The 22,928-nt window shown below is 37.4% G+C and overlaps 4 protein-coding genes across 6 annotated transcripts; 2 read left to right on the forward strand and 2 right to left on the reverse strand.

The window, feature by feature from the left end:
• The first annotated feature begins 838 nt into the window (after nucleotides 1–838).
• LOC141834644 (uncharacterized) lies at nucleotides 839–11,897 on the forward strand. 3 transcript variants are annotated; one of them, XM_074721975.1, is made up of 8 exons: nucleotides 839–1,114; nucleotides 2,336–2,416; nucleotides 3,276–3,523; nucleotides 8,030–8,146; nucleotides 8,265–8,412; nucleotides 10,083–10,225; nucleotides 10,318–10,353; nucleotides 10,815–11,897. In XM_074721975.1, the coding sequence occupies exons 2-8, from the start codon at nucleotides 2,338–2,340 to the stop codon at nucleotides 11,640–11,642; spliced, it is 1,599 nt and encodes a 532-aa protein (XP_074578076.1). In that variant the 5' UTR covers nucleotides 839–1,114; nucleotides 2,336–2,337; the 3' UTR covers nucleotides 11,643–11,897. The 3 variants fall into 3 exon arrangements, with proteins under 3 accessions (XP_074578076.1, XP_074578084.1, XP_074578090.1); XM_074721983.1 differs by having other exon boundaries at nucleotides 10,086–10,225; XM_074721989.1 differs by lacking the exon at nucleotides 839–1,114 and having other exon boundaries at nucleotides 2,348–2,416; nucleotides 3,304–3,523.
• A 347-nt stretch (nucleotides 11,898–12,244) lies between these two features.
• LOC141834682 (calcium-binding protein CBP-like) lies at nucleotides 12,245–15,491 on the reverse strand. The gene is made up of 5 exons (XM_074722022.1): nucleotides 15,004–15,491; nucleotides 12,914–12,960; nucleotides 12,658–12,833; nucleotides 12,529–12,547; nucleotides 12,245–12,444 (listed from the first exon to the last, which is right to left on the reverse strand). The coding sequence occupies exons 1-5, from the start codon at nucleotides 15,488–15,490 to the stop codon at nucleotides 12,340–12,342; spliced, it is 834 nt and encodes a 277-aa protein (XP_074578123.1). The 5' UTR covers nucleotide 15,491; the 3' UTR covers nucleotides 12,245–12,339.
• A 448-nt stretch (nucleotides 15,492–15,939) lies between these two features.
• LOC141848718 (putative monofunctional riboflavin biosynthesis protein RIBA 3, chloroplastic) lies at nucleotides 15,940–18,854 on the reverse strand. The gene is made up of 7 exons (XM_074736765.1): nucleotides 18,730–18,854; nucleotides 18,367–18,640; nucleotides 17,810–18,037; nucleotides 17,396–17,718; nucleotides 17,007–17,136; nucleotides 16,439–16,735; nucleotides 15,940–16,306 (listed from the first exon to the last, which is right to left on the reverse strand). Exons 1-7 carry the CDS (start codon nucleotides 18,783–18,785, stop codon nucleotides 16,100–16,102), a joined length of 1,515 nt encoding a protein of 504 aa, XP_074592866.1. The 5' UTR covers nucleotides 18,786–18,854; the 3' UTR covers nucleotides 15,940–16,099.
• A 468-nt stretch (nucleotides 18,855–19,322) lies between these two features.
• Nucleotides 19,323–22,874, forward strand: LOC141834673 (uncharacterized). Its single transcript, XM_074722011.1, has 4 exons — nucleotides 19,323–19,626; nucleotides 21,594–22,194; nucleotides 22,284–22,569; nucleotides 22,642–22,874. The coding sequence occupies exons 1-4, from the start codon at nucleotides 19,323–19,325 to the stop codon at nucleotides 22,690–22,692; spliced, it is 1,242 nt and encodes a 413-aa protein (XP_074578112.1). The 3' UTR covers nucleotides 22,693–22,874.
• Nucleotides 22,875–22,928: the final 54 nt, after the last annotated feature.

Consider the following 22,928-nt stretch of genomic DNA (forward strand, 5'->3'; position numbering starts at 1 on the left):
TCACATGGCAGTGGGTGGGAGTTGGTCTTTAGTTGATTTGCGTGCAAAGATTAAAGAAGCTTGATTTGCCTAATTGGAGAGAAAGCAGGAAGAGTAGGAACGGAGTGCTCTTCTACTCGCAGACAACAGAGGAAGGGATGGCATAAGATCCTCCAGTATTATTCCAATCCAACGCCCCGCCGTCGCGATACGTTAGACTGTTAAACAAGCCGCCATTTTGATTCTTTTCTGTATAGATTTAGTATCACAAGTTTGGCGGCTCAAAAATAATCTAGGCGAATCTATTTTATTTTAACGTGATTGATGTCCTGGTTACGTTGACTCTGGTTCTGGTCAAAGTTGATCAACAAACCACTACAATTGTTAAATCCTTTTGGTTGCAAACTATTTTTGATAGGGATAGGGAAATATAATGGATTAGTAATATGTTTTAATAAATTTATCAAACACAATGGAATTAAGGTGAATAAATAATTGGAACGATAAGTTAAACACATCAGTAGATGGAAAGGAAATTAATTAGTTTTAAAATTATATGATAAAATTTTAAGTTCACCTTAATTAATTAACCTGCCAAATTTGCTTATAATTTAAATTACATTTGCGTGAAAATGCAATTTTTTTAATTGCAAGGTGTAAAATGTTAGTTTTTTAATTTTGAAAAAGAACGGTAGTGCAATGAAAAAAAAAAAGTAGTTATAAAGAAGGAAGGGTATTTTGGGGAGAGAAAGAGAGATACTGATCAATCCAATGGGGACGGAGCAAATCTACGCTAGATCACGTTTTGATCTCGCACCGAGCGCTTCGCAGCCCGACCTGAATCCATCGGTCACCCCGATCCCGCTTGTTGGCGTCAAAACCCCAAGGCGCGTTCCCGCAGAGGCGAGTGATGACATACTCTTCCCCCTCTTGACGACAGCCAAGCGGCAAATGATTTCTTCCCTCTTATGAAAAAATTCCTTCCAATTTAAGGCCGGGGGAAGGGAAACCCTAGCTCATCCCCCACTACTGCCTATATTGCCTTCATAAAGCGCCCAGAATGGCTCAATCTTCCCATATCCCCACTTCATTGACGACCTACTGCGGTTCCGCTCGGCGGCGGTAGTCTTAGCAGGTTTGATTGGTTCTGGAATTTTGTTCTTCCAGTGTCCTATTTTTCACATTCCCTTTTGTTTCTGATTTGAAAGGTTTTTAAGTTTCGGGTATGCGCATTTGTGCAAATTAATATCTTTTTATCTGAACTGTTATCTTGTAAAAGAGGTTATTTTTCCCCATTTACTTATAATTCTGAATAGTGGTGTGCAGTTTTTGAGTAATAGATTATCTTCTCTGTATGTACTGAGGAAGGGTAGCTTGTTGAGTTAATTAGATATTGGATGCTGTATCTGATCTTCTTACCATATGTTTCCAGATCATGCAAGTTTGGATATGTCTTAATCATGATCCTCTACTTCCTATTTTCATTATAAGCAGTAAATATAATGTTTCAGAATTTCTGTCTACTTACTTTATTTGATTGTTTTTGAATACATGAAGTGCAATGTAGCAGTTGTTAAACCTTAAAAGGAGGGACATAAACTTGAAAGTAAACTCATATTTTCTGCAAAAGAAGAAAAAGTTCCTAACAAGCAAGTATCGAGAGAGCTTTTATTTCACCCTCAAACAGGCAAACAGGCAGATAGAAGCTTGTAGATTTTGGAAAGTAATCTACTTGATTTCATTCTAGGGATCAATAATTTTTCAAAATGCTTTTCATTTAATGTTCTTTGAATACTTCCTACAAGTGTCAGATAGCCACAACAATATCTGCTAATTAATCATGCTGACACTTGCTAGTTGATATTTAACAGGATGAATGTGTTGTTTTAAGAGAAAATAATTGTCATCATTCATCTTTCTTATACATTTCACATATGATTAAACAAACTGGTTGTTGTGAGGTCAGAGTAACATACTGCAAGTGCTATGAAACATCACAGGTACAAAAGAATGATCTGATAATTTTGATGATCTTAAAACTCTGGAATGCATTGAAAAGAAAGTAAACTTAAGGGGTGAAATGAGATTTTCTCTATTTTTTTAATGTGAGTGTCACTTCTTTTGATAAGATGGTTTAACTGGTGGACTTTTGGCTGATTCTTATTTCATAAACTGATTCAAAAAGGGAATATGTATTACTAATAGTTGAAGGAATCTTTTATCGATACTGTTTTCTGGGTTTTCTTAATATACCTACATTTCTCTTTTTTCATGCATTCCTATTTTATTAACTCAAGTGGATCTATTGAAATGTCTATGTTGTCTGGCACATTTAACTTCCAAAAGTATATTTCAGGCATGACGAATGGGCCATTCAATGAGCAGATTTTGGCAGACAAACTTCTTAACCTCAACAGTACGCAACATAGCATAGAGAGTATCCTTCTATTTCTGTTGGTATATATCAATTTGGAAAGTAGTTTGTTTTACCATTAATGTTTGTGCCTGTTGGAAATTCTTCAGATTTTAGAACTTTTTATTGAATTACTTAGACACTTGTGCTATAGATGTATATATTATCATCAACTTTAATTAGTTATGAAAATTGATGTGCTGTACAGGACATGAGCTATCATATTGCTGTCTTAATGTTCAGATGCCTAAATAATTTAATAATCATGCCATGTTTTGCTTTGACAAGAAAAACAGTTTCAAATGATCAGTAATAACGCATAGGTAACTGTCACATTCTGTCTAGTTTGGCTTCAGAAATCACCAGTTGGAAAAACAAACTGTATCCTTGTGTGACTTCCTTTCCTTTAGGGTTCATTTTTGCACAACTATTTATTCAGTTTTTTTGGTATGATTTTGTTCTTGATACTGTTTCAGGCGGTTATTTATATATTTATTATTTTGTTTTGTTATTGGATTCCATGATTTGCATTATTCCTTTTATGTTTGAATGGGTTGCTTGTAGCCTTCTAGATCTCACCAGATGCTAAGAACACGACAATTAAAAAAAATACTAGTGAAGATTTATTATCTGTTTGTATGGTAAGTGCCCCTCAATCCTCACTTTATCTGAAGCCTTTATTAAAGAATAAAAAACTGTTATTCAGCACATAATAGAAACAATATAATCTTAATCTAATTGTGATTGCAGAGTCCTCATTACATTTTCTCATTTATTCTTGTCTGAACAATGCTGGTTAGTATTGGTCTTTACATCAAATTCACACTCGTGTTACTGTTACTCATCCATCATAGGCTTTGTTGAATGGACTTAACTTTAATAGCTTTGTCACATTGGTGTATCTTCCATAGAAAGAAAGCAAAGGAGGTTGTGGAAATGTGGCTACATCAATTTCATTTAGCTTCAAGAGATCAAAGAATATCTTTTCTCTTTTTAGCCAACGATATTGTCCAAAATAGCAGGAGGAAGGGCTTAGAGTTTATCGAGGAATTTTGGAAAGTCCTTCCTGATGTTCTCAATGGCATTCTTGCTAATGGAAACGATGTTGAAAAAAATACTGTGCATAGATTGGTAAGTGAAGACAAGTTATTCCTTTTTGTTCTGTTATAGCTGAAAAGTTAATTTACTTTTCCTATCTTAAGATATTTCAGTTTTTGTTAATCATTATGATCTTCTTGTCACTCTTTTGCACTGTATTTTATGCCTTCTGTGTAACAGAAATTGAGCATCTCGTATTTGTTTATTAAGGCTTATGATAGTTGGAATCATGAATCCTACTTTATCTAAGAACATGCTAGTTTTAGCAAATGTAAATAGCTATGAGATGAAAATTCCTACAAGACAGCATGAAGGAAAAGTTTTATGAAGGAAGAAATATGATCAGTGTGTCAGATCTCATTTCACCTTAAAATATCTTTAATAAAAGTGAATTCCTTTATGTGGAATTTCAGTTTTTACGGGACATTATGGAGTCCCAAAATTTATAAATATTTTTTTGTGTGATTTAAATTGAAAGAATTAGTGACATAATTTAAATTTTCTTTTGGATAGCTTCAGGGGTGAAACCAAGGGTTTCGGTTGAGCTCGAGTCTAACCACAATTTAATGGGAGAGGAATCAAGTTTGCATGGTAATTTCACTTATTAAAATTTATCGTATGTGTGTGTGTGGAGTGGGGGGGGGGGGGGGGGGGGGGAGGTGCAAAAGGAGAGTTGTAATTGTAGATATCACTAAAGGGGGGAGGGTGAAAGACTTATAAAACAAAATGAAGAAATAATTCTACTGAGATGAGCACGATGATGATAGAGTGTTTGATGTCGTTGGTCTCTTGAATCTAGTCACAAAGATGAGGAGAGAAGAAAGTTGTGGTTGTGGAAGTGAGGGTGTCATCAAGTTAAGCTCCTCGATTGTCCACTATAACCCCTTTTGCACTCTTAGTAAATTTGCGGACATTTGAAATTCATGAAATCAACAAAAACAAATTTGTCAATCATGTTGATTCCTTGATTCCTTTAATGGAGAGATACCAACTTGAGAGCTTGATGAAGGTGGTCGTAGAGGTAGAATACCTTGGGAATAACACTCGACGAAAGCAAATCATAGACAAATTGAGTTAGCGGAAGTCTTCAATCTCTACCTCTTGCTCAATTCCATTTGAAGGAAATGGAGGGAAGAAATTGTCCTACTATGCTTTCCCTCACCTCTTTGCAAAGAAGAGTTATCACCGTTGAAGTAAATTGACCTAATGGCTTACATTAAAGTTGAAAGTTGAGCTTTATTGAAACAATTTTGCCAACCATGTAAATGAATCTTAAATGTTGGTAAACTTATATAAGGCAAGATACTAGTCCTTACTAAGTTTTGAATTATAAAAGTGTTATGCGATCTAACCAGTACATAGCGCATGTGCTAAATGGGCACAATAAGCTGAGGCTTATACGGTCCATAGTAAAAAAATTTAAATTAAAATGATTAACGCTTACTGTATATATGAAAAAGTATGCTATTCGACATTATCTAATCGATAGTTTCACTTTAAAAAATGTGTGAAAATTGTCAATGTCATCATCGTTAAGATGTGTTTGTCCGAAGTATTTGAGGTATACTACATAAATTTGATCTCTTATTGAGTTCTCTACAAGACTACATCATTGAGTAATATTCAATTCAATTAAATCTGTTTTTTTATTTCACTAACTAGTGTAACTGTACAATTGGAAACACATAATGAAGGAGAAGGGAAAACGACTAAATGAAGAAATAATCCTATGAAGGCGAACCACCTGTCTATTAGTGATAGGGATTTGGATGCTATTTGTCTCCCAAATCTAGCTGACAAAGATAAGGCTAGAGAAGAAGGATGTGATTGTATAGGCGAGGGTGTGATTGGAGACGTCCTTAGCGAGCTAAGTTCCTTGACTCATGATTATTGCATTCTCAAGTTCGCAAACTTGTGGAACCTCACGAAATTGGCAAGAATGAGCTTGTTAATCTTTGTAGTTGTGCCACTGTCCTTGTTTCCTCCATTGGCAAGATGCCAAGTTGAGAGCTGTTGTCATACCGTGCTTTCCCTCCCTTTTGCAAACAAGAGTTCCCTTCGTTGAAGTAAATTGACCGGATGACAAATGAAAGTTGAGTCTTATTGTAATTGATCTTGCTAAACACGCAAATAAATCTTAAAAGTTTGCAATTTTGTAAAAAAGGCAAGTGCTTATTATCAATCATAAGATAGTAGGTCTTCATAAGATTTCAAATTATAAAGGTGTTATCCAATCTACAAACTTCATAATGCATATTTCCAAAAAGGATGCAATACGTTGAGGCTTATGTGGTCCATATTGTTTAGAAAATAAAATACACATAATGGTCAATATATATATATATATATATATATAAAGTATGCTATTCAACATTATCCGATCAATAATTCCACTTGAAAAAACATGTAATGATATATTGTCAGCATCATCATTGGCACATCACTGTCCCAAGTAATTCAGGTGTACTACATAAAACTATACAAGGCTATATCACTAAGTAATACTCAAACCAATTGAATTAAGTTATTTTTTTTCAAACAACTGGTGCAACCATATATGGTTAAATGCATGATAAATGACAATTTATATTGTCGATAATGTGGAAAATACTAGACAAGTAGCAAACATATAATTGAGCACATGCAAAATAAATGTAGCTTATATAAAGTACCTTTTGTTTTTTATTTTTCTAACCCATGTTTATGAGAAGATAAAGTATATCACTCTATTTTTCCTTTTTCTACTTCTTCAAGTGCAAGATAACCCCAATGGGTCACCTCACAACCCCAATGAGGATGACACACAATGCTATAACTACTACTTTTCTACATGATGCTTACATCAAAAGCGCTTATTTTGTTTAACTCAAGCTTGTTTAAATGATTCATAGGTTTAATTTCTTGGGCGTGCACATAAACATAAGTAGTTATAAATTAGTCATAACTCACTTTAAGGAGAATGATAAGTGAAATGATTCAAAGTCAACAACAAGAATAAAATCAACACTCAATGATAAACGAGAGAAGAGAAAAAGACAAATCTTGACACAAAAGGCTCATAGTGGAGAATAAGTGAGAATAATAAGTCAGACCATGTCAAAGCAATCTTCACATTGTGTTGTCATCGTCTTCCTCTCTTCATTCACTTTGATGACATGAAGACTTAGAATCCACCTCAAAGATGAGGTTGATGATATTCTTTCAATTATTAGCAGTAATTAGATGGTCAATGTTTAATTAGATGATCAATGTTTGCTAGTCCGTTTTAATGTTGATGCCAAATAAAATGAATAGACAACACTGTGTTTTGTGAACAATTTATTCGAACGTATAATTTTTTATTATGGGTTACGACTAGTTTGTTTGCTTCAGTAATTCTTTTTTGCATTTTAACTAGGATATTATCTTTTTTTTACTCATTTAAAAGTAAGTGTGGAATTTATTAATCCGAGCTTTACAATTCTTAATATGAAAATTCACTAAATTAATCCGCTAAATGAACCTCGATTTGACAACCTTACAATTATATATGTGCCTTTCTTGGCTTAGGGTATTTTCTATCTCTATTGTAGACTTACTATAAGCTACCTTAAAAGGATCAGAGAAGTTAGGGTGTTAGCACATGGGTCTTAGTTGAATGGAACTCCCCTTTCATGACAATTCATGTCATGTTGTGTTAGTTGTGTCATACAGGTCGTGTTATTTCGGTTCCTATAAAACCATATAAAATATAGAAAAATGATTATATATTTTAGAAAATATATTTATAAGATCAAATATTAATTAGATTCATCTAAAGAATTAACTTATATGATATAAAAATATTAATGATTTTAAAAGTTAATTTCTTTTAAAAGAATCAATTTGTCTCAATCATTTATATATTCGAGACCTCTCGTGACACTTTGAGGATTTTGGTTTTTAATGTTTCAGGTCAAGTCGGTAGATGTTTTAGTGATTCATGTCTAATATTGCTAGCCTTAGTTTAAAAGCTATAAAGTGATAATTGATTCCCTATATTTTAGCCTTGACTCACTTTGCTACATTGAAATGGGTGAAAGTTCAAGTAATGACTAGATAGGTCAGACAGAAGGAATTGTTTCCCCTTGTTTACTTCATATACCTAAAAGGCAGACAAATTTCCCATGGCATTTTGACAATAATTGAATCAAAAAAGGATTAACAGGAGGACAAAATGAAATTTCGCCCTGTTTCTATCCGTGGAGTACTAAAAAATTCCTGATCAATGGTGCTATGCTCTTCTTATCATTTTTTTATTGCTATGTTTGCTGCTAAAAGTTTTCATCCACATTCCTTTTTGTTTGCGGTAAGGCTACTTAAATATATGTTTCCTGGACTTGTTATTTAGTAGTAGCCTTGTGTTGTAGGCTTGGTTTTGTAAGATATACACTGATTAAATTTAATTGGACAGTAAAGCTATTTATTCAGGAGCTTTCTTGTGAGATATGTTATTTTATATTCATCAAAATTATGTTACTGAATATATTGATCTCTTTTGGTTCTTCTAAATATCCTTAGATCAATATATGGGAACAACGCAAAGTTTTTGGCTCTCACGAATCTTTGAAACAAGATATGCTGACAAAGAATATTGATAGTAGAAATCGAAATGGGAAGGGTATTTCTTACAAACTGGTAAGTACTTGGTCTACATCATTTTGCCTCACATAGACACGTCGATGCAACAGTGACCTTCATATGCCATAACCTCATCAAGAATATGTGCACCAACATCTTGTTTATTTATTTGCAGAAACAACCTGGTGGTGAACAGCTACAGAAACTAATTTCAGCTTATAGTGATGCATCAGGGTTTCCCTTTGACGAAGAAACATTATTGGACAATTGTCAAGCTGCCGTTAACTTTGTTGAGAGCTTTGAAACGGATACGTGGAATCAAAGTAAGTTTCTAGTTTATCTCATTGCTCTAAATTTAGTGAGTAATAGTTGTTGTATCCAAGTTGGCATATTTCTTAAATAACTCACATTACATGGAGAAAATTTAGTTTCTAATTTCTTTAGTATTCTTGTACTTCTGCAAGTTGAATGCAATAATGATGCTGGTAGTGTTGGAGCCCTTCTTTTGGGCAAATATAGTAATTAATATGATGCGATTTCGACAATTTGCAAGTCTATTTGATACAATTTCCAATTTAATCAAAAAAACAAGAAAAAAAAATCTCAATTGACTCATTAAATTTTAATCATCTTGAGTTTGCCTTGTGTGAGTATCAATTCAGTCTCAATTTGCCTCTTAAATGAGTATCAATTTAGTCCATGGTGTACTAATCTGGCCCCTGACTTTCCAAAATAATTAACATCATCCAAGGTCATCCACAAGTATGGCGGAAGTGGCTGGATGCTGCTTGCATGGTTGACTAGGCGGAACCATTGGGTAAAAATGTCTTTGCACCAGTGCTATGTTCTTCCATAATACACAATAGATCTGCTTTTCACTCATTGGCATGAGAATCATTTGCTTCCCCTTGGCATGTTGCTCATTGCTGCTTGTCAGCCATTGCTCCTGGAGGAGTTTTGGGATTGTGAAAGACTAGCAATCCTAAATATCCCTGGCGTAAAAAGATAATTTTCCTCAATACTTTCAATCCTAGTGGTCATGTGAGCAATATTTCATCACTTTTGCTCACAATTGTGGATGACATCATGAATTTGGGAAGGTCACCTGCCAAAGTGAGAATTTTAGGGGCCACAAATTAAAGGTATTTTTAAGAAACAAAACTTTAGGTGCCAAAGTGGAATTTGCATTTTAGTTTAGTCTCTCAGTTATGGTGCTATGCTATTTGATGTCTTTAATACTGTCCTTTCTACTGTTCTCTTTCTATTCTGTGTAATACACTTTTATAACTGAGGTAATTATGGTAAAAATGCAGTGAAATTACAACTGACTAAAAAGAGAAAGATTCAATAGAAGTGATAACTTACCATGCAATGATATATCTTCTATTATTAGTAAAGGCTTATGTCCTTGCACTAACTACTTTAGAAGACTATCTAACTTTTCTAACCAACAATCCTTTTAGCTCATTGTTGTATAAGACACGCATCATCCAATTTTTTCTTCTAGTTGGTAACATGCCAACCTACTTGCAATTAGAGAGTTTCTTGATATTTTCCTTGAGGAATTTAGCAGGATTCTCATTTTTAGTCAATGCTAATTTTCAAGGTCCAGTCCCAAATGAAACTGAAGATACGTAGATTTTATTTTTTTCTTCTTTTTGATTCAAAAAAATTATGACATCATGCTGGCATATCTTGTTTCTACCTTTGCAATGTACATGTTTTTCAGCACCTGTTGATATACAGCTATAGTGCTTTGCAGCGATGTTAAATTTAAAATATCTAGTGTGACTTCAACTCCATGCTTTTCTATCTCAAATTTAAAATATCTAGTGTGACTTATTTGTGCCTTAATATCTAGTGTCGACGTGAACCCCATATTGTGTGAAATAAACAAACCATGTTCCTTTCCATTCTGGGCTTCATGTCTTGTTCGTTCATCCTTCTCACGCATTTAACTTGTGTGTCTTTCATTTATTCTTATATGGATTAGAAGGGAACTTCCATGGCTCTGGAACACTGAAGGAGCTGCTTAAATATCATGAAGTGTTAAGAGACTCCATAAAAAAATTGAAGGATGTTGAATCAACAAGAGCAATTCTTGTTGCCTGTTTAAAAGAAGCACTTCTTGAGCAGGTAGTTTGCTGGTTCATACTTTTGAATGTTTTGCACTTATTATGTTTCTTATTTCTTAAGTTTAAATATTTTCCCAATTGGTTTGTGCCCAGGAAATGAAGTATAGCCAAGTTTGCCAACAGCTGAAGGTATTTTATTTGAACATTAAAAATTTCCTGGTAATTTCAGTTGTGCTACATATTCTAACAGGTTGTGATGATTCAATATAGTAAGCTTTGATGGAAATATGTTTCCATAATCATATTTTAAGAAAAGATCATGAAAACTATATTGAGCATTTAGCTCCAGAGATGGAATATTATGGCATGTATATATAAACACCAAGAGGATCAAATAAGTTGTGGTTCTAATAGTGGTGATTGATATTTTATAAATCTCGGTTGGATGCTTGGAACCATATTGGAGACTGACTTACATAAAGTGGTGGCATATATTAATGTTTTTTTTTTAGCAAAATCAAAATCTCTTATGTCAGTTAAGGTTACTCTAGATTTTGACAATAATTGACATTTTTATAAAAGCTGCTAATATTTTACTGCTTTATAAGTTATAGATTTCTTCATAACCTGTTTCCTGAATTGTTCTCCAGGCAGCTCAATCTGGGTATCAACTATCGATTAATTTGTGCAACCAATTTAATATTGATATGTCACCAGATCGAAGACTTCTGGAATCTCCAGATCATGGACCTCCTGGCTTTTCCAACAATTATGCTTTTGAATATGTAGAAGGGAACCAGAAGGCAGGAAATTCAACATCCTCAACACTGGAAGCTGCTTCAGTTGCGCCGCCCCAGCTTGTAGCTTCAACATACTCGACTTTCGAAGCTGCTCCAGGTGTGCCACCGCTTGCAGACTTAACAATCTCTACTCAGATGCAAGATTATGCTCAGCGGGTTGTTCATTCGAATGACATTGTTGGGCCCACGATCGAAGAAGACCTTCAGTCGAACAATAAAAGATTGAAACTTGAGGATGATCCTCGATGTTCATTTCAACCACAGCCACAGTTCGTGCCACCCTTTCCCCCGTTGCATCCTAATACATTGAATCAGCCTCCATCACAACCACCTATACCGGTTACTTACCCAGACCCAACTGTGGAGCTGCTACCGCCGCCGCCTTTAACACCTTTCCCACCACCACCGCCGCCGCCACCGCCACCAATAGCACCAGTAGCGCCTGCATTCACACCCCTTGCTGATTTGACTATAGCAAGCACTTGTGGATATGCCCCAGCACCTCCTTTTCCAAATTACCAGATGGTTGGTTTTCCACCCCACCCAGCTGCTGGAAATCAATACGGTTTTCTTCAAGCACAAGAGGGATCCAATTATGCCGACCAACCACCACCTTTTCGAAGACTGCCACCGCCGCCACCACCACCGCCCCCACCGCCACCACCACCACTGGCTTGACAGTACTCAGAAGGCTTTTAGATTTCAAGTAACTAGTTATGTATCTGTACATTATGTGCGTGTTCCTTTACCCCTCAAGATGGGGTCAGCGATGATATAGACTTGATGATCAGTTGAATGGTTTATCCATCTCCTTAGATTGAGGGAAAAGTTCATTTAGATTATGGTGGTTTTCTTATTTTCTTGTTCAGCTCTGGCATGTTAATCCTTGACTGATGCTTGAGAAATGGAAATTGAACAATTGATGGTAGTGAATGCTTTTGCTGTTCATCTCAGAAATGAATTTCTTCTCGAGTGATGTGGCCATGCAACTTGAAACATCAAAAAGTAGTATGCGTTTAGAAAATTCAGTAATGAATATGCGTTTAAATCTTTAACCTCTTAACAGAAAGTTCTCAGAACCTAATTCCAGCATTTGATCATTTTAAAAGCATAGCTATTTTATTCTTTCCTCTGCTGAAATATGCATTAACCAAGTCACTTCTCGTCCACAACAGGCTTTTTTTTTTTTTTTTTTTTTGCAATTCCTGGTATTATTTCATTACAACAGCGTCTACATTGACCATTAAACGACACACTACTAGCACACGAGCCCCATCAAATTAGGAAGTTCCAAGCAACAATGGTCAAATTAGTTCACAGTCAAACATAAGTAGTAGTTTAGACTTTGCCGAATAGTAAAGGAAGGCAAAAACACTTAAGCAATGAGAAAGGGCAAGACGGTTAACATGAAAGACTCGTAGGTGAAAGTTGCTGAACCTGAATATGCGGTGTCCTTCTCCTTGAATTTCTCTGTCAGACCCTGAACAAAATCAGTTGTCAATTCATTTGAAAAGGGAAAAAAAAAGCAATAAGGCAGAAGATTTGTGAATGGGCGATGTATCACCTTGACCGTGAGACAGCACCTGCATCACAGCCAAAACAAACATCAATCATGAACATTTTTGCAATATGGACAACCAGTTTATGCGTTGTTTATTATTCATTCAACAAAATAAATGAATTTAACTATTACTCGATGAAGTTGTCATATTCGATGGCTCGACTCTTGCCTCCTGATTTGTCAAATTTGGTAAGGAGCAAATCCAGGATTGATGGGGAAACAGAAAAACCAAGGCTCAGAAGGGCCTCACGGAGCTCTGTAGTGTCGATCTTGCCACTGTGGTCGCGGTCAAACCTCTCAAAGATAGCCTGGAAAAGAATACATCAATAGAAATTGTATTTTAAAAGCCAATTAACAAACATAATCTGATAATGATTCTCTCTTGTACCCTCCAGCTCTGAAGGCTGTAGAAGACAGAAGTGAACTCTTTAGGCCCTGCGTTTAGACAATCAGATATGATACCCATTTAGCAGCAGTAAAAGAGAAAATTGATACACAAAATAAAATAAAATCAGTGGATTGCAGAACAAGACACGCATGAATAAGCTTTTCCAAAGATTCAAATTTACCGTACATGAGAATGTTTCTACTTATAGGGAAAGACAAATGTGCTTATGAAGCGGGAGAGGGAGCGATCATTGTGATGCCTACGATCTATAAACTGGATATCATGGTAAAAATTATAGTGGATCATTTTTTAATGTTTACAACACAGATAAATAATAGACAATTTCAAGAACATAAAGCTCTGCTCAAAATCAGTAGTACATCAACATATATAAATGAACATGGGAGGAAGAAGGAGATTGTGCAGGAAAGAGAGAAACTTAAGGCAATAAGATAACATAATAAATGAGAGAAGTGGAAGCAGCTGATAGAGAGTAATCCTGGTAGAATATAAACTGTTAGTTTTATTCCAATCTCTCCATTCTGAATTGAATTACATCAGAGATCATAATTATAGGCTAAAGGCATCTTGAGTTACAAGAAACAGCATTCCAGCATTTTCAGCAGGCACAGTTCCAACAAGTCAATACAACTTCCAACAGACAAACTAATTGTGCAACTTCAAAAATTCAGAACACATCCCAAGGAAATAACTATGTTCAACAAGTCAAATCTAATCCCAAGTAACAACAAATGCTACAATGCATAAAAATTATATAGTGCGGTTATGAGTAGGAAATGCATCATCAACTTCGGTAATCCTAAAATTCCCATGCAAGGTATAGCAGGAAGAGTAAATAATTAAGGCTTTCTTGTTTCATGAAAAATTATTTCTCAGATAATGAAATTATGTTCAAGGAAAATAGCTTATCCTCCTGTGTGTGATTGTGAGTATTTTTCAGAAAAAAAAGGTTTAGCTGGGGTTTGAAGTATTAGTAATGAAACATTACTAAAATTACAAATATTTACTTTGGTGGTCAAACCACAATTGCTCAGTGAATAAATCACTTAATGGAATTTTTTTTTAGACTGTAATAAAGTCCAAGAGAATCTGAGGTCAATATTGAATTCTCAAAGACATCAAGGTGTTGTCTTCATTTTTATGCAGCTCAAATGTAACATTAATTAAACCATTGCAACCTGTGTGTGTGAAATCAGAATATTCCAATTACTGACTAGAATACCATAAAATAAAACTGATATTTACAATGCTGTTCAATACTTCTTTTGTTGAATTTTGACATAATTAAAACAAACTAAAATGATTTTTCATGAGTCAAGTTATTATACTGTCTCAATTATCAAGATCACGATAAAACATTTTTTGGGGTCCTGTATTACAAAGTACAAACCATCAAATAGCTAGACAATGTTCAAAACCTAGAATGTCTAGTAGTGGTAGACCAGTAAAAAATATTTTCCACCCTTCCTACAACCACCCTCATCTTTTGTCTACTTCCTCATCTGCCTCCCCTTAGTCTTCCCATCGTCTCCCCCATTCCCCGCATTAACTAAGTTTGGTTAACAAGTTAAATCATCAGTCTCATTCAAGTTGACCTGAATCCAAGCTAGATCATACTAAACGCTCAGGTTTGAAGATTATCTGATCCTATGATTTGAATTGACATAACATTGAAGGATAGTGAAAACAGTGAGGGATGATAGAAAGAAGGTAGCAGCCTTTACATCCAATGAATGCCCCATTGGGTTTGATGGGTTAATGATCATTTTCTTGGACGTCATGATCACTAACTAGAAACATAGTGAATTAGTGATAGATCAATTTGCCTGAAGAATGACTACAGCAGTCGACAACCAAAGGCTTTTTTCAGCTTTTAGGTTGATGTTTCAAAAACAGAATGGCTTTTGGCCACGAAACAATTAGATAGATAAAAAGACGGCGATGATAATCGAATCAGGGTAAAGTATCATTAGGCGCTAATCGCTGGATGACCTAGGGTTCAGAACATGTCTACTTGCTACTTGGAGAAGAAGAAAATTTCTATCAGGAAGGACGAGAAAGTAACTGACCGATCTTGCGGACGTTGGTGGAGGTGAAGAGGTACATAAGGAGATGGACGGTCCTCATGCTGAAGCTCTGGTTGTAGGACGAGAGCGCCTGCTGCAGCTCCTTATCATCGATGGACCCACTTCCGTCGCGATCCGCGGCCTGAAAGCACGCCACCACGTTGGGGTCGGTCCCCGGCGGAAACGCCGAGGGTACGAGCGACGCGAACGGGCCGCCGCCATACGGTCCCGGATAAGGAGACTGAGAAGCCAAAGCGGCTGGTGGAGCGGACTGGCCGTAGTACCCGGGTTGGCCGTAGCTCTGGTTCTTGCCTTCCTTGGGCGGTTTCTCGCCTGCCGGGGGCGCTGAAGGTGCAGGGCCTCCATAGGGCGGTGGGTGGGTTCCATAGGGAGGCGGCGGGGCTCCATAAGGGCTGCTGTAGCCGTAGGGTTGTCCCGCCGGAGGAGCGCCGTAGGGAGGGTAACCGGAACCGGGAGGATAGCCAGCCATCTGATCTAGATCGGCAGTGAAGTACGCGTGTGCTTTATTAGCTAAAGTGCAGGGGTATTTCAGTCAATTTCTTATTCTTTTAATTTTTATTTATTTGTTTATTTTGAAAAATCAAGGAAACCGCGTGTTCTCTCGCCGGTTCGACAAGCCAACGCGGACACGTAGCTGTCACGTTACGATCGGCCAACCGGAACCATGCCATGTGTTTCACTCGTTGGATAATTTCAACTGACACGTGTACCGAAAAAAGAAAACTTCGACGCGTCTTCTCTTTAATATTGTCAAAAATAGCGTTTCTATTTTATTTTAAAATCGACATCAACAACCGAAAATAAATAAATCAAATTTACAAAAAAAAACAAAAAGACAATTCATTAAATGGATAAGAAGGAAAGCCAGAGGATAATTACTTCCAAAAGAAGAAAAAAAACATGAGCTGAATCAAAGAATTTGCTAGATATTTTTATATTTCTTAATATCACTGGACTATAATATTCTTCATGAAAGAAACAAACAACAAAAAGGAAGAAGAAAGGAGATCGTCGACTATTTCCAAGGATTTTATGATTCTTCGTTGGCATCTGCTTGATTCAAATCCGAGATCAAGCATCAGGGTGAACTTTCAGGAAGATCGGAGCCATAGATGTGCCCCATCTTGGTTCTCTTCGTCTCCAGGTATCTCTTGTTTTCCTCAGTTATAGGTGAAATTACAGGGACCCTTCCGACGACAGCCAGTCCATAGCCTTTGAGCCCGATGAATTTTGCCGGATTATTGGTCATCAATCGCATTGTGCGCACGCCAACATCTCTTAGAATCTGCAAGTGCAGGAAAACACAAAGCCATTCATACTGTTCTTCAGTATTTTCTACTATTCTGTTCTGTGTTCTTCTTTCTCGATCGACGACTTCAACCATTCAAGTTGAAGCTTTGTAAGCGAAATTATGTACCTGGGCACCAATTCCATATTCACGGGCATCAACAGCCAGGCCTAGTTCCAAGTTAGCTTCCACCGTATCATGGCCCTGATCTTGCAAATTGTATGCTCGGAGTTTATGGCCGAGGCCGATGCCTCTCCCTTCATGGCCGCGGAGGTAAACTAGAACTCCTCTTCCTTCTTCCTCTATCAGACGAAGCGCGAGATCAAGCTGATTGCCGCAATCGCAGCGAGCAGATGCGAGTATGTCTCCAGTTAGACACTCAGAGTGGACTCTTACCAGTACATTTTGTCCATCTCCAACATCTCCCTAGAGATTCAACCATGCTCAGCAGTCGTCTTAATTAACCAAAAAGAAAAGAGGCATATTTCAAGAGAAAAGCAAGAAAAAAATAACAAAATGCAATCATCATGAAGCAGTGTTTGCCTTAGCTACTTGGAGAAGGTTATCATACGGGTTTGGACATAATCAATGTTTGTTATGAAGGCTTAACTCAATCCTCAAACTTTTTTGATCATGTTAAAGTTCAAAACTGTCCAAAGTTGCAAACTAAAGGCAAATGCCTTGAAACAATGGTTACCTTCACAACAGCAATGTGCTCAGTTCCATCTAATTTGGACTGATAACAATAAGCTTGAAAGAGTCCCCATTTAGTAGGTAATCGACATACAGCAATTTTTTCCACAAGTTTCTCCCTCTTCCTTCTATACCTGAGGAACAAAAAAGAACATCTGTATGTATCAAACTTCATTTATCACATGTATCTTAGGCTAAAACAAAGCTGTGTTTTTAACCTGTTTGGAAAATGAAACAGGAAGTGAAATCAGTGTTCTGTGTGCAATTTCATGAAGCACATTAAATCCATCATCATAAATCATGTTACTCTGATTACAATCTGAAGAGTAGGTGTCATTAATACTACAAAAAAAAAAAAAAGATTCAACCAAGTTCCTATTGATGTATGCATACCTGATCAGATCAGTGATTGAGATTATTGGTAAATTGAACTCCTTGGCGATTATGTGCAATGCAGGCAGACCTGCAATTGAACCATCCTCTGGATCGACGATAGTTGAGAGAACTGACACAGGCTGAAGTCCAGCTAGGGTCACCAAATCCACCGATGCTTCAGTATGCCCAGCTCTCTTCATTACGCCTCCATTTCTATACTTGAGAGGAAACACATGGCCAGGCCTTCTAAAATCCTCTGGCTTGGAATCAGGCGAAGCAAGAGCAAGAATAGTTTGTGCTCGGTCAGCAGCCGACACACCGGTGGAGGTTATCCTCGCATCCTAGGACCATTCGGTGAATTGTATGTTACTGGTGATGGTCAGCATCATCTTGAGTCTCATTCTCATCAAATAAGCAAGTTCTTGAGCTTACCACTGTGATTGTGGCAGCTGCGTTGGAGTGGTCTTTTATTTCAGTGATGGGGGACATCATAGGAATCATGAGCCTCTCCAGGTCTTCTTCCTTCATTCCGACGGATATTATTCCTGAACCATGCCTAATCATAAAGGCAACGGCCTTGGTGTTTGCCAGAGTAGCTGCCATGATAAGATCACCTTCGCTCTCACCGTCTTGTTCATCGCCATCTACAGCAATCACAAACTATAGAATAATGAACGGTTAACTGCTTGTCCTCTTATTCCTGACAATTAATGAACAAATTGTAGAAAAGAATACAGCAAATTCCTGTAGCTTCAGTGTCGAACAAGTACAGAGTTACAAACTAAGAAGCTAAAGACTCTCTAGCTTCAGGGAAGAACAAGTACAGAGTTACAAACTAAATCAAGAATCCTTGGAAGGGAGTTTGCCATGAATAAATTTCAAGTTTCGATAAGATCAGGAATCATCAATTTCCTAAAACTAAATATCATGATTGGGGCAAACCATCAAACACTAAAGGCACTACTACGTACGGTATGATTCTCACCAACCTTTCCTTCTCGGAGAGCATTGACAGCTTGATCAATGGAGCAGAAGCCTTCCGAAGGCTGATCTGGATCGCCCTCCGCATCACTCACAAAGAAGTCCACCGTTTCCTGCGTTATTTCGGCGCTCAGAGTGCCGAACGAACTCGCCGCTCCGCCAAATCCTCCAACGACGGATCCGTTTTCAGCTCCGCCGATGGAACCGCATCGGAGTCTCGACCAGCCCTTCTTGATTAGCTGATAGCTCAGGCTGTGGAAGCCAATGAAGGATCTTTGGCAGCTACGACGACCAATTTACAAGAGGCCAAGAATCAATGGCGAAGATCGTTAAAAAGAAACAGACACCAGGCCAATCGGAGTGTGTTCTACCTTGAGCTGATGACCGCTTGAGGCGAGAAGGGAGAGCTGAGCAGCAGGCAATCCATCGGGATAAAGCTCCCACAGGAACGATCGATGGCCACGTCAAAGTGTTTGTATCGTGCCGTTTCCGTCTACGTTTCCCGTTTCCCGTTTCCCGTTTCCAATTCCCGTTTCCGTTTCCATGCATGGATAATGGACGTAAAAAGTTGAGGTGGACGAACCACGTCCCCATGTGTCCGTCTTAACTCAATCCGTCCAAGGCCACAATATTACAACGGATAAAAGATCGAGAAAATCTACAAGAAATTAGTTCATAGAAAAAGTCAAAAAGATTATAAATATCTTTTTATGTTCCATAGTTGACTGATTAAAGTCAATAACTTACTTGTTTACTACAAATTCCTTTTCTTGTTTACTAAGAAGATGTAAAATATGATTGTATTTAGCAATAATCTATCAGAATAGAAAAGGACACGGAGTTTGTTATTCGCGGGAATTTGTATCGTTTGTCTTTTTTGGGCAATTACTTTTTATTTATTTATTTATTATTATTATTATTATTGTAAAAATGGAAAATAATAAAGAGGATTAAAGAGGGAGGAATGAGGACGAGGCGTAGCCATCGAAACCCTTATTTCTCGCCACAAGCGAAGAAGCGAGGCGACGAGACAAGGAGGAGAAAGAAGAGGAGCGGAGCGAAGGCGTGTTCCGCCTTCTCTCCTCTCCCTTGCCCTCCCCATCCTTCTTTCTCTCCTGTCCTTCTCATGGAGTCCTCGGTGGCGACCTGCTCGGATGGCCCTGCGGTGGACTCCGCCGCCTCCGCCGCGCAGGAGGAGGAGGGACTTCACGGCCATGTCGACCCTTTCCTGCTCGAGGTCCTTGAAAATTCTCGCCATCGGCTCGCAGGTTTCTTCTCTCGCTTTGGCTTGGGAATTGGGAATCTTCGGGTTTTTTTTTCTTTTTAATTCATTGGTGGATTCGCTCGCACTCAGGACTTCTATTCACCGGGATCGCTTTGGGTTTCTTGGATTCGGTCTGTGTTGTTTCTTAAGATCTCTTGCTTGAAGGGATTTGTGTTTAATGACTAACAATTTGCTTTCTTGTTCTGTCGTCCATCTAGATTCTGCTCTGGATTTTTCTGTTTTTGCTCAATTGTGGTAACATAAGAAACAAACATAGAGAACAATTGAGAAGCAGGAAAATGAATTCACTTGTTCTTTACTCGTGGCTAATTAGGCCTCCTTTTGTAATAAAAGCTCTTCCTTTAACTCTGGATATGAATCTCCATAATTAGTAAAATATGCTAGGAAAATGATTAATCTATACAAGGAAAGTTTTGTATCTGGTTGATTTGTGAAGCTGGAACAATCTGCTCAATTGCGTTTGCCAATCTTGCCTATATTCTAGTTGATTCTGTTCACAGATAGATAGTTCATGATTTTTTAGTTGTCATATGAGTTTTCTATACTGGTTAGTTCATTAAATCCAGTTCGAGACATTACGTTGAAAAAGTATGGTCATTTAGGCTTTTAATACTTGAACTCTTTGTTTGCCTCTTACATACCCATTGTCGGCCATTGTGACTCTATACTTGACACTCATTGATCATGTATAAAGTCTTTATAGATATCTGTATTAGGCACTTAGACCTACATCTAAGTCAGATTTTTTCATTGGTCAATTAACATAGATCTAGACCATTTTCAGCTTTGCCCGGATTGTCCTACACCATTGTTGCATCATTCGGGTTTTTCTTGGTTTGCTAAATGACCAAATGGGTGTAACAGTTAGATTGTTAGCTTTGTGCTTTCACCAAGGTGTAGCAGGATGAAGAATTTTGTTGGAACATGATGAGGCAAGAAGATGTTCATTATTAATTTATCCAAAGTGTAAACTTTGAATTGGTCGAGGCAAGATTGTCAATTGTAGGAAGATAGTTTATTGATGTTCTTGAATGCTAGGAATGACTACATCCTCATTTTTTACATGGGAATGAATGACTATCCATTATGATTTGCAGTGACATTGATTCACATGGTCTACTAGCAATGTTTTGTGATGCCTTAAAACTTCATAATTGATGCCTTCAATCTCTCAGAAGATGCAGATGTTTGTTCATTCAGATTTCCTGTTATATATCATGATTCGCAGTTCCGTTGAAGGATTTATTTCCTTAGTCTATAGGAATAGACACTCTCGATAGTCTATAGGAATAGACTCTATCACTGGAAGATGGTGCAAAAGGAAGTTTAGGATAAAATCCATTTGTGGTATGTGGTGTAAATTACCGTACAGCCACCAAAACGCTTAATTGTTTTAGTGTTCTTACGATGTTTTTCTTTTCTACTTTAATTATAGTAAGGATAATTCTTGCAACTTAAGTGGTTTATAAGCAGAAGTGGACCATGCCCCTCTTAGTTGCCTGCTGTGATCTTAATTTTTTTTTTTGCCATTTTATCATAATTTTGCTTTCTAATCTTGCTGGAAATTCCTTTCCCTGACTAGGATGGATCCACATGGTTAATGAATTTTATTAGCAATGGTTGAAACCATGTTTGGTTGTACTACACTATTTTCATTTTTTGTTGTTTGTTCATTGATAAATTGTTTTTGACTGCACTTTACACCGTGGCCATTGTATCTGCACCACCCAAGGGTACCAAGGGGTTTGTTAGGATGTGTTAATGTAGGGATGAATTCTTTTCTCTGACAATTCTTCCAGATTGTAGTTGTGTCCTATGGGGTGGTTCATTGGTATCCTGGAACTACTAGGAGCTTGTAATCTTCACACTGCTGTTTCCATATAGTGTATACTTTATTGGGGCATTCCTTTTTATATGAATATATAACTATAGATCTTCTTGATACTGTAGTTCTGCGAATGGAGTTGGACATTCAGGGATTCATGCAGAATCCTCAAGAACAACAGTTTGAATTTCAACATTTACCAACTTCTTATCTTAGATGTGCTGCTCATCGTGTTGCCCAACACTACGGTTTACAGACCATGGCAGTTGATAATCCTTTGGATGGGTCATGCAGCAGAGTAGTTGCAAGGAAAATGTCTAATAGTAAATATCCAGCTGTTTGTTTGTCAGAAATACTGGTAAAAGTACCTGAAAAAGATACGACTGAGAAGATTAAGATCGCCATTCGCCAAAGACCCAAGACAGCTTCTTCAGGTGATGGGTTGGATCCAGGTTTAAAAAATGAGGTGAGAACCGTAGAAGAGCGGAAGGAAGAATATGACAAAGCTCGAGCCCGTATCTTTAATGGTTCAAATAACTCTGAAGTTGAAGGTTCTCTTGCTTCATCTGATGGCAAAAGCTTGTTCTTAAGTAGACACGATGAATACCAGAGAAATGATGAAGAAATTGAGAAAAACATTTATAATGATGGTGCTTCCAGAGTAGCTGTTTTCAGAGACAGGGAAAAGGATCGCTGTGATCCAGACTATGACCGGAGTTATTCAAGGTAAAGGGAGCCGACTTAACTAGCAGAACTTATTCCTGATATTTTCCCCCGCTTGACAATGTGCTAACATGCATCCTAAATTTCTGCAGGTATGTCAGAGGGTTCTCACTTCCTCAGTATTTTAATCTTCAGCCTTGCAGTGTTATTCAGCCTTCATCGCTGCAGCATAATGGAAGCATTTCTCAGTTTGGCGACTTCAGTCATTTGCAGAGGAACCAAAGTCATCTGAGCTACAACATGCCTAACCCAGCCACTGTCAACCCATATGCTGTTGGATGCAATCAGAACACAGAAGATGTTGTATACATGCAGTGGCACAGCCCTACAATGATGTATTCAAACACATATGAGCATCTTGACCACGCAATGTTCCAGGTAAGAACAGGGTCGAATTTTGCTGCTTACACTTACCCAAGCTTCCCTAATTATGCTGCCCCACTCGCGCAGGCTCCGTTCTATCAGCAGCACTTGGGCTTCGAACGCACCCAGAACTGCTAGTGGTATATCTTTCAGTGAAGAAACATTTTGTTTGAATTCAGAATTCGTAGAGATACTGTCTGTGATATTCTCATTCCGGTTAGGAAAGGATACTGTGATGTACTCATTCTGGTTAGAAAAATCTTTAGCACTTGACCTGTGACGTTTCTCTGTTTGCTATACACCACTTTTTCTGTTTTTTTCTCCTTGAGGAATTTGGATAGCTTAGCGCAGGAACTCCCGAGTTTATTAAGTGA

The sequence above is a fragment of the Curcuma longa genome, chromosome 1, assembly GCF_044706935.1.
Source record: "Curcuma longa cultivar G26 ecotype Majalengka, Jawa Barat chromosome 1, ITB_CL_G26_1.1, whole genome shotgun sequence".
NCBI lineage: Eukaryota > Viridiplantae > Streptophyta > Magnoliopsida > Zingiberales > Zingiberaceae > Curcuma > Curcuma longa.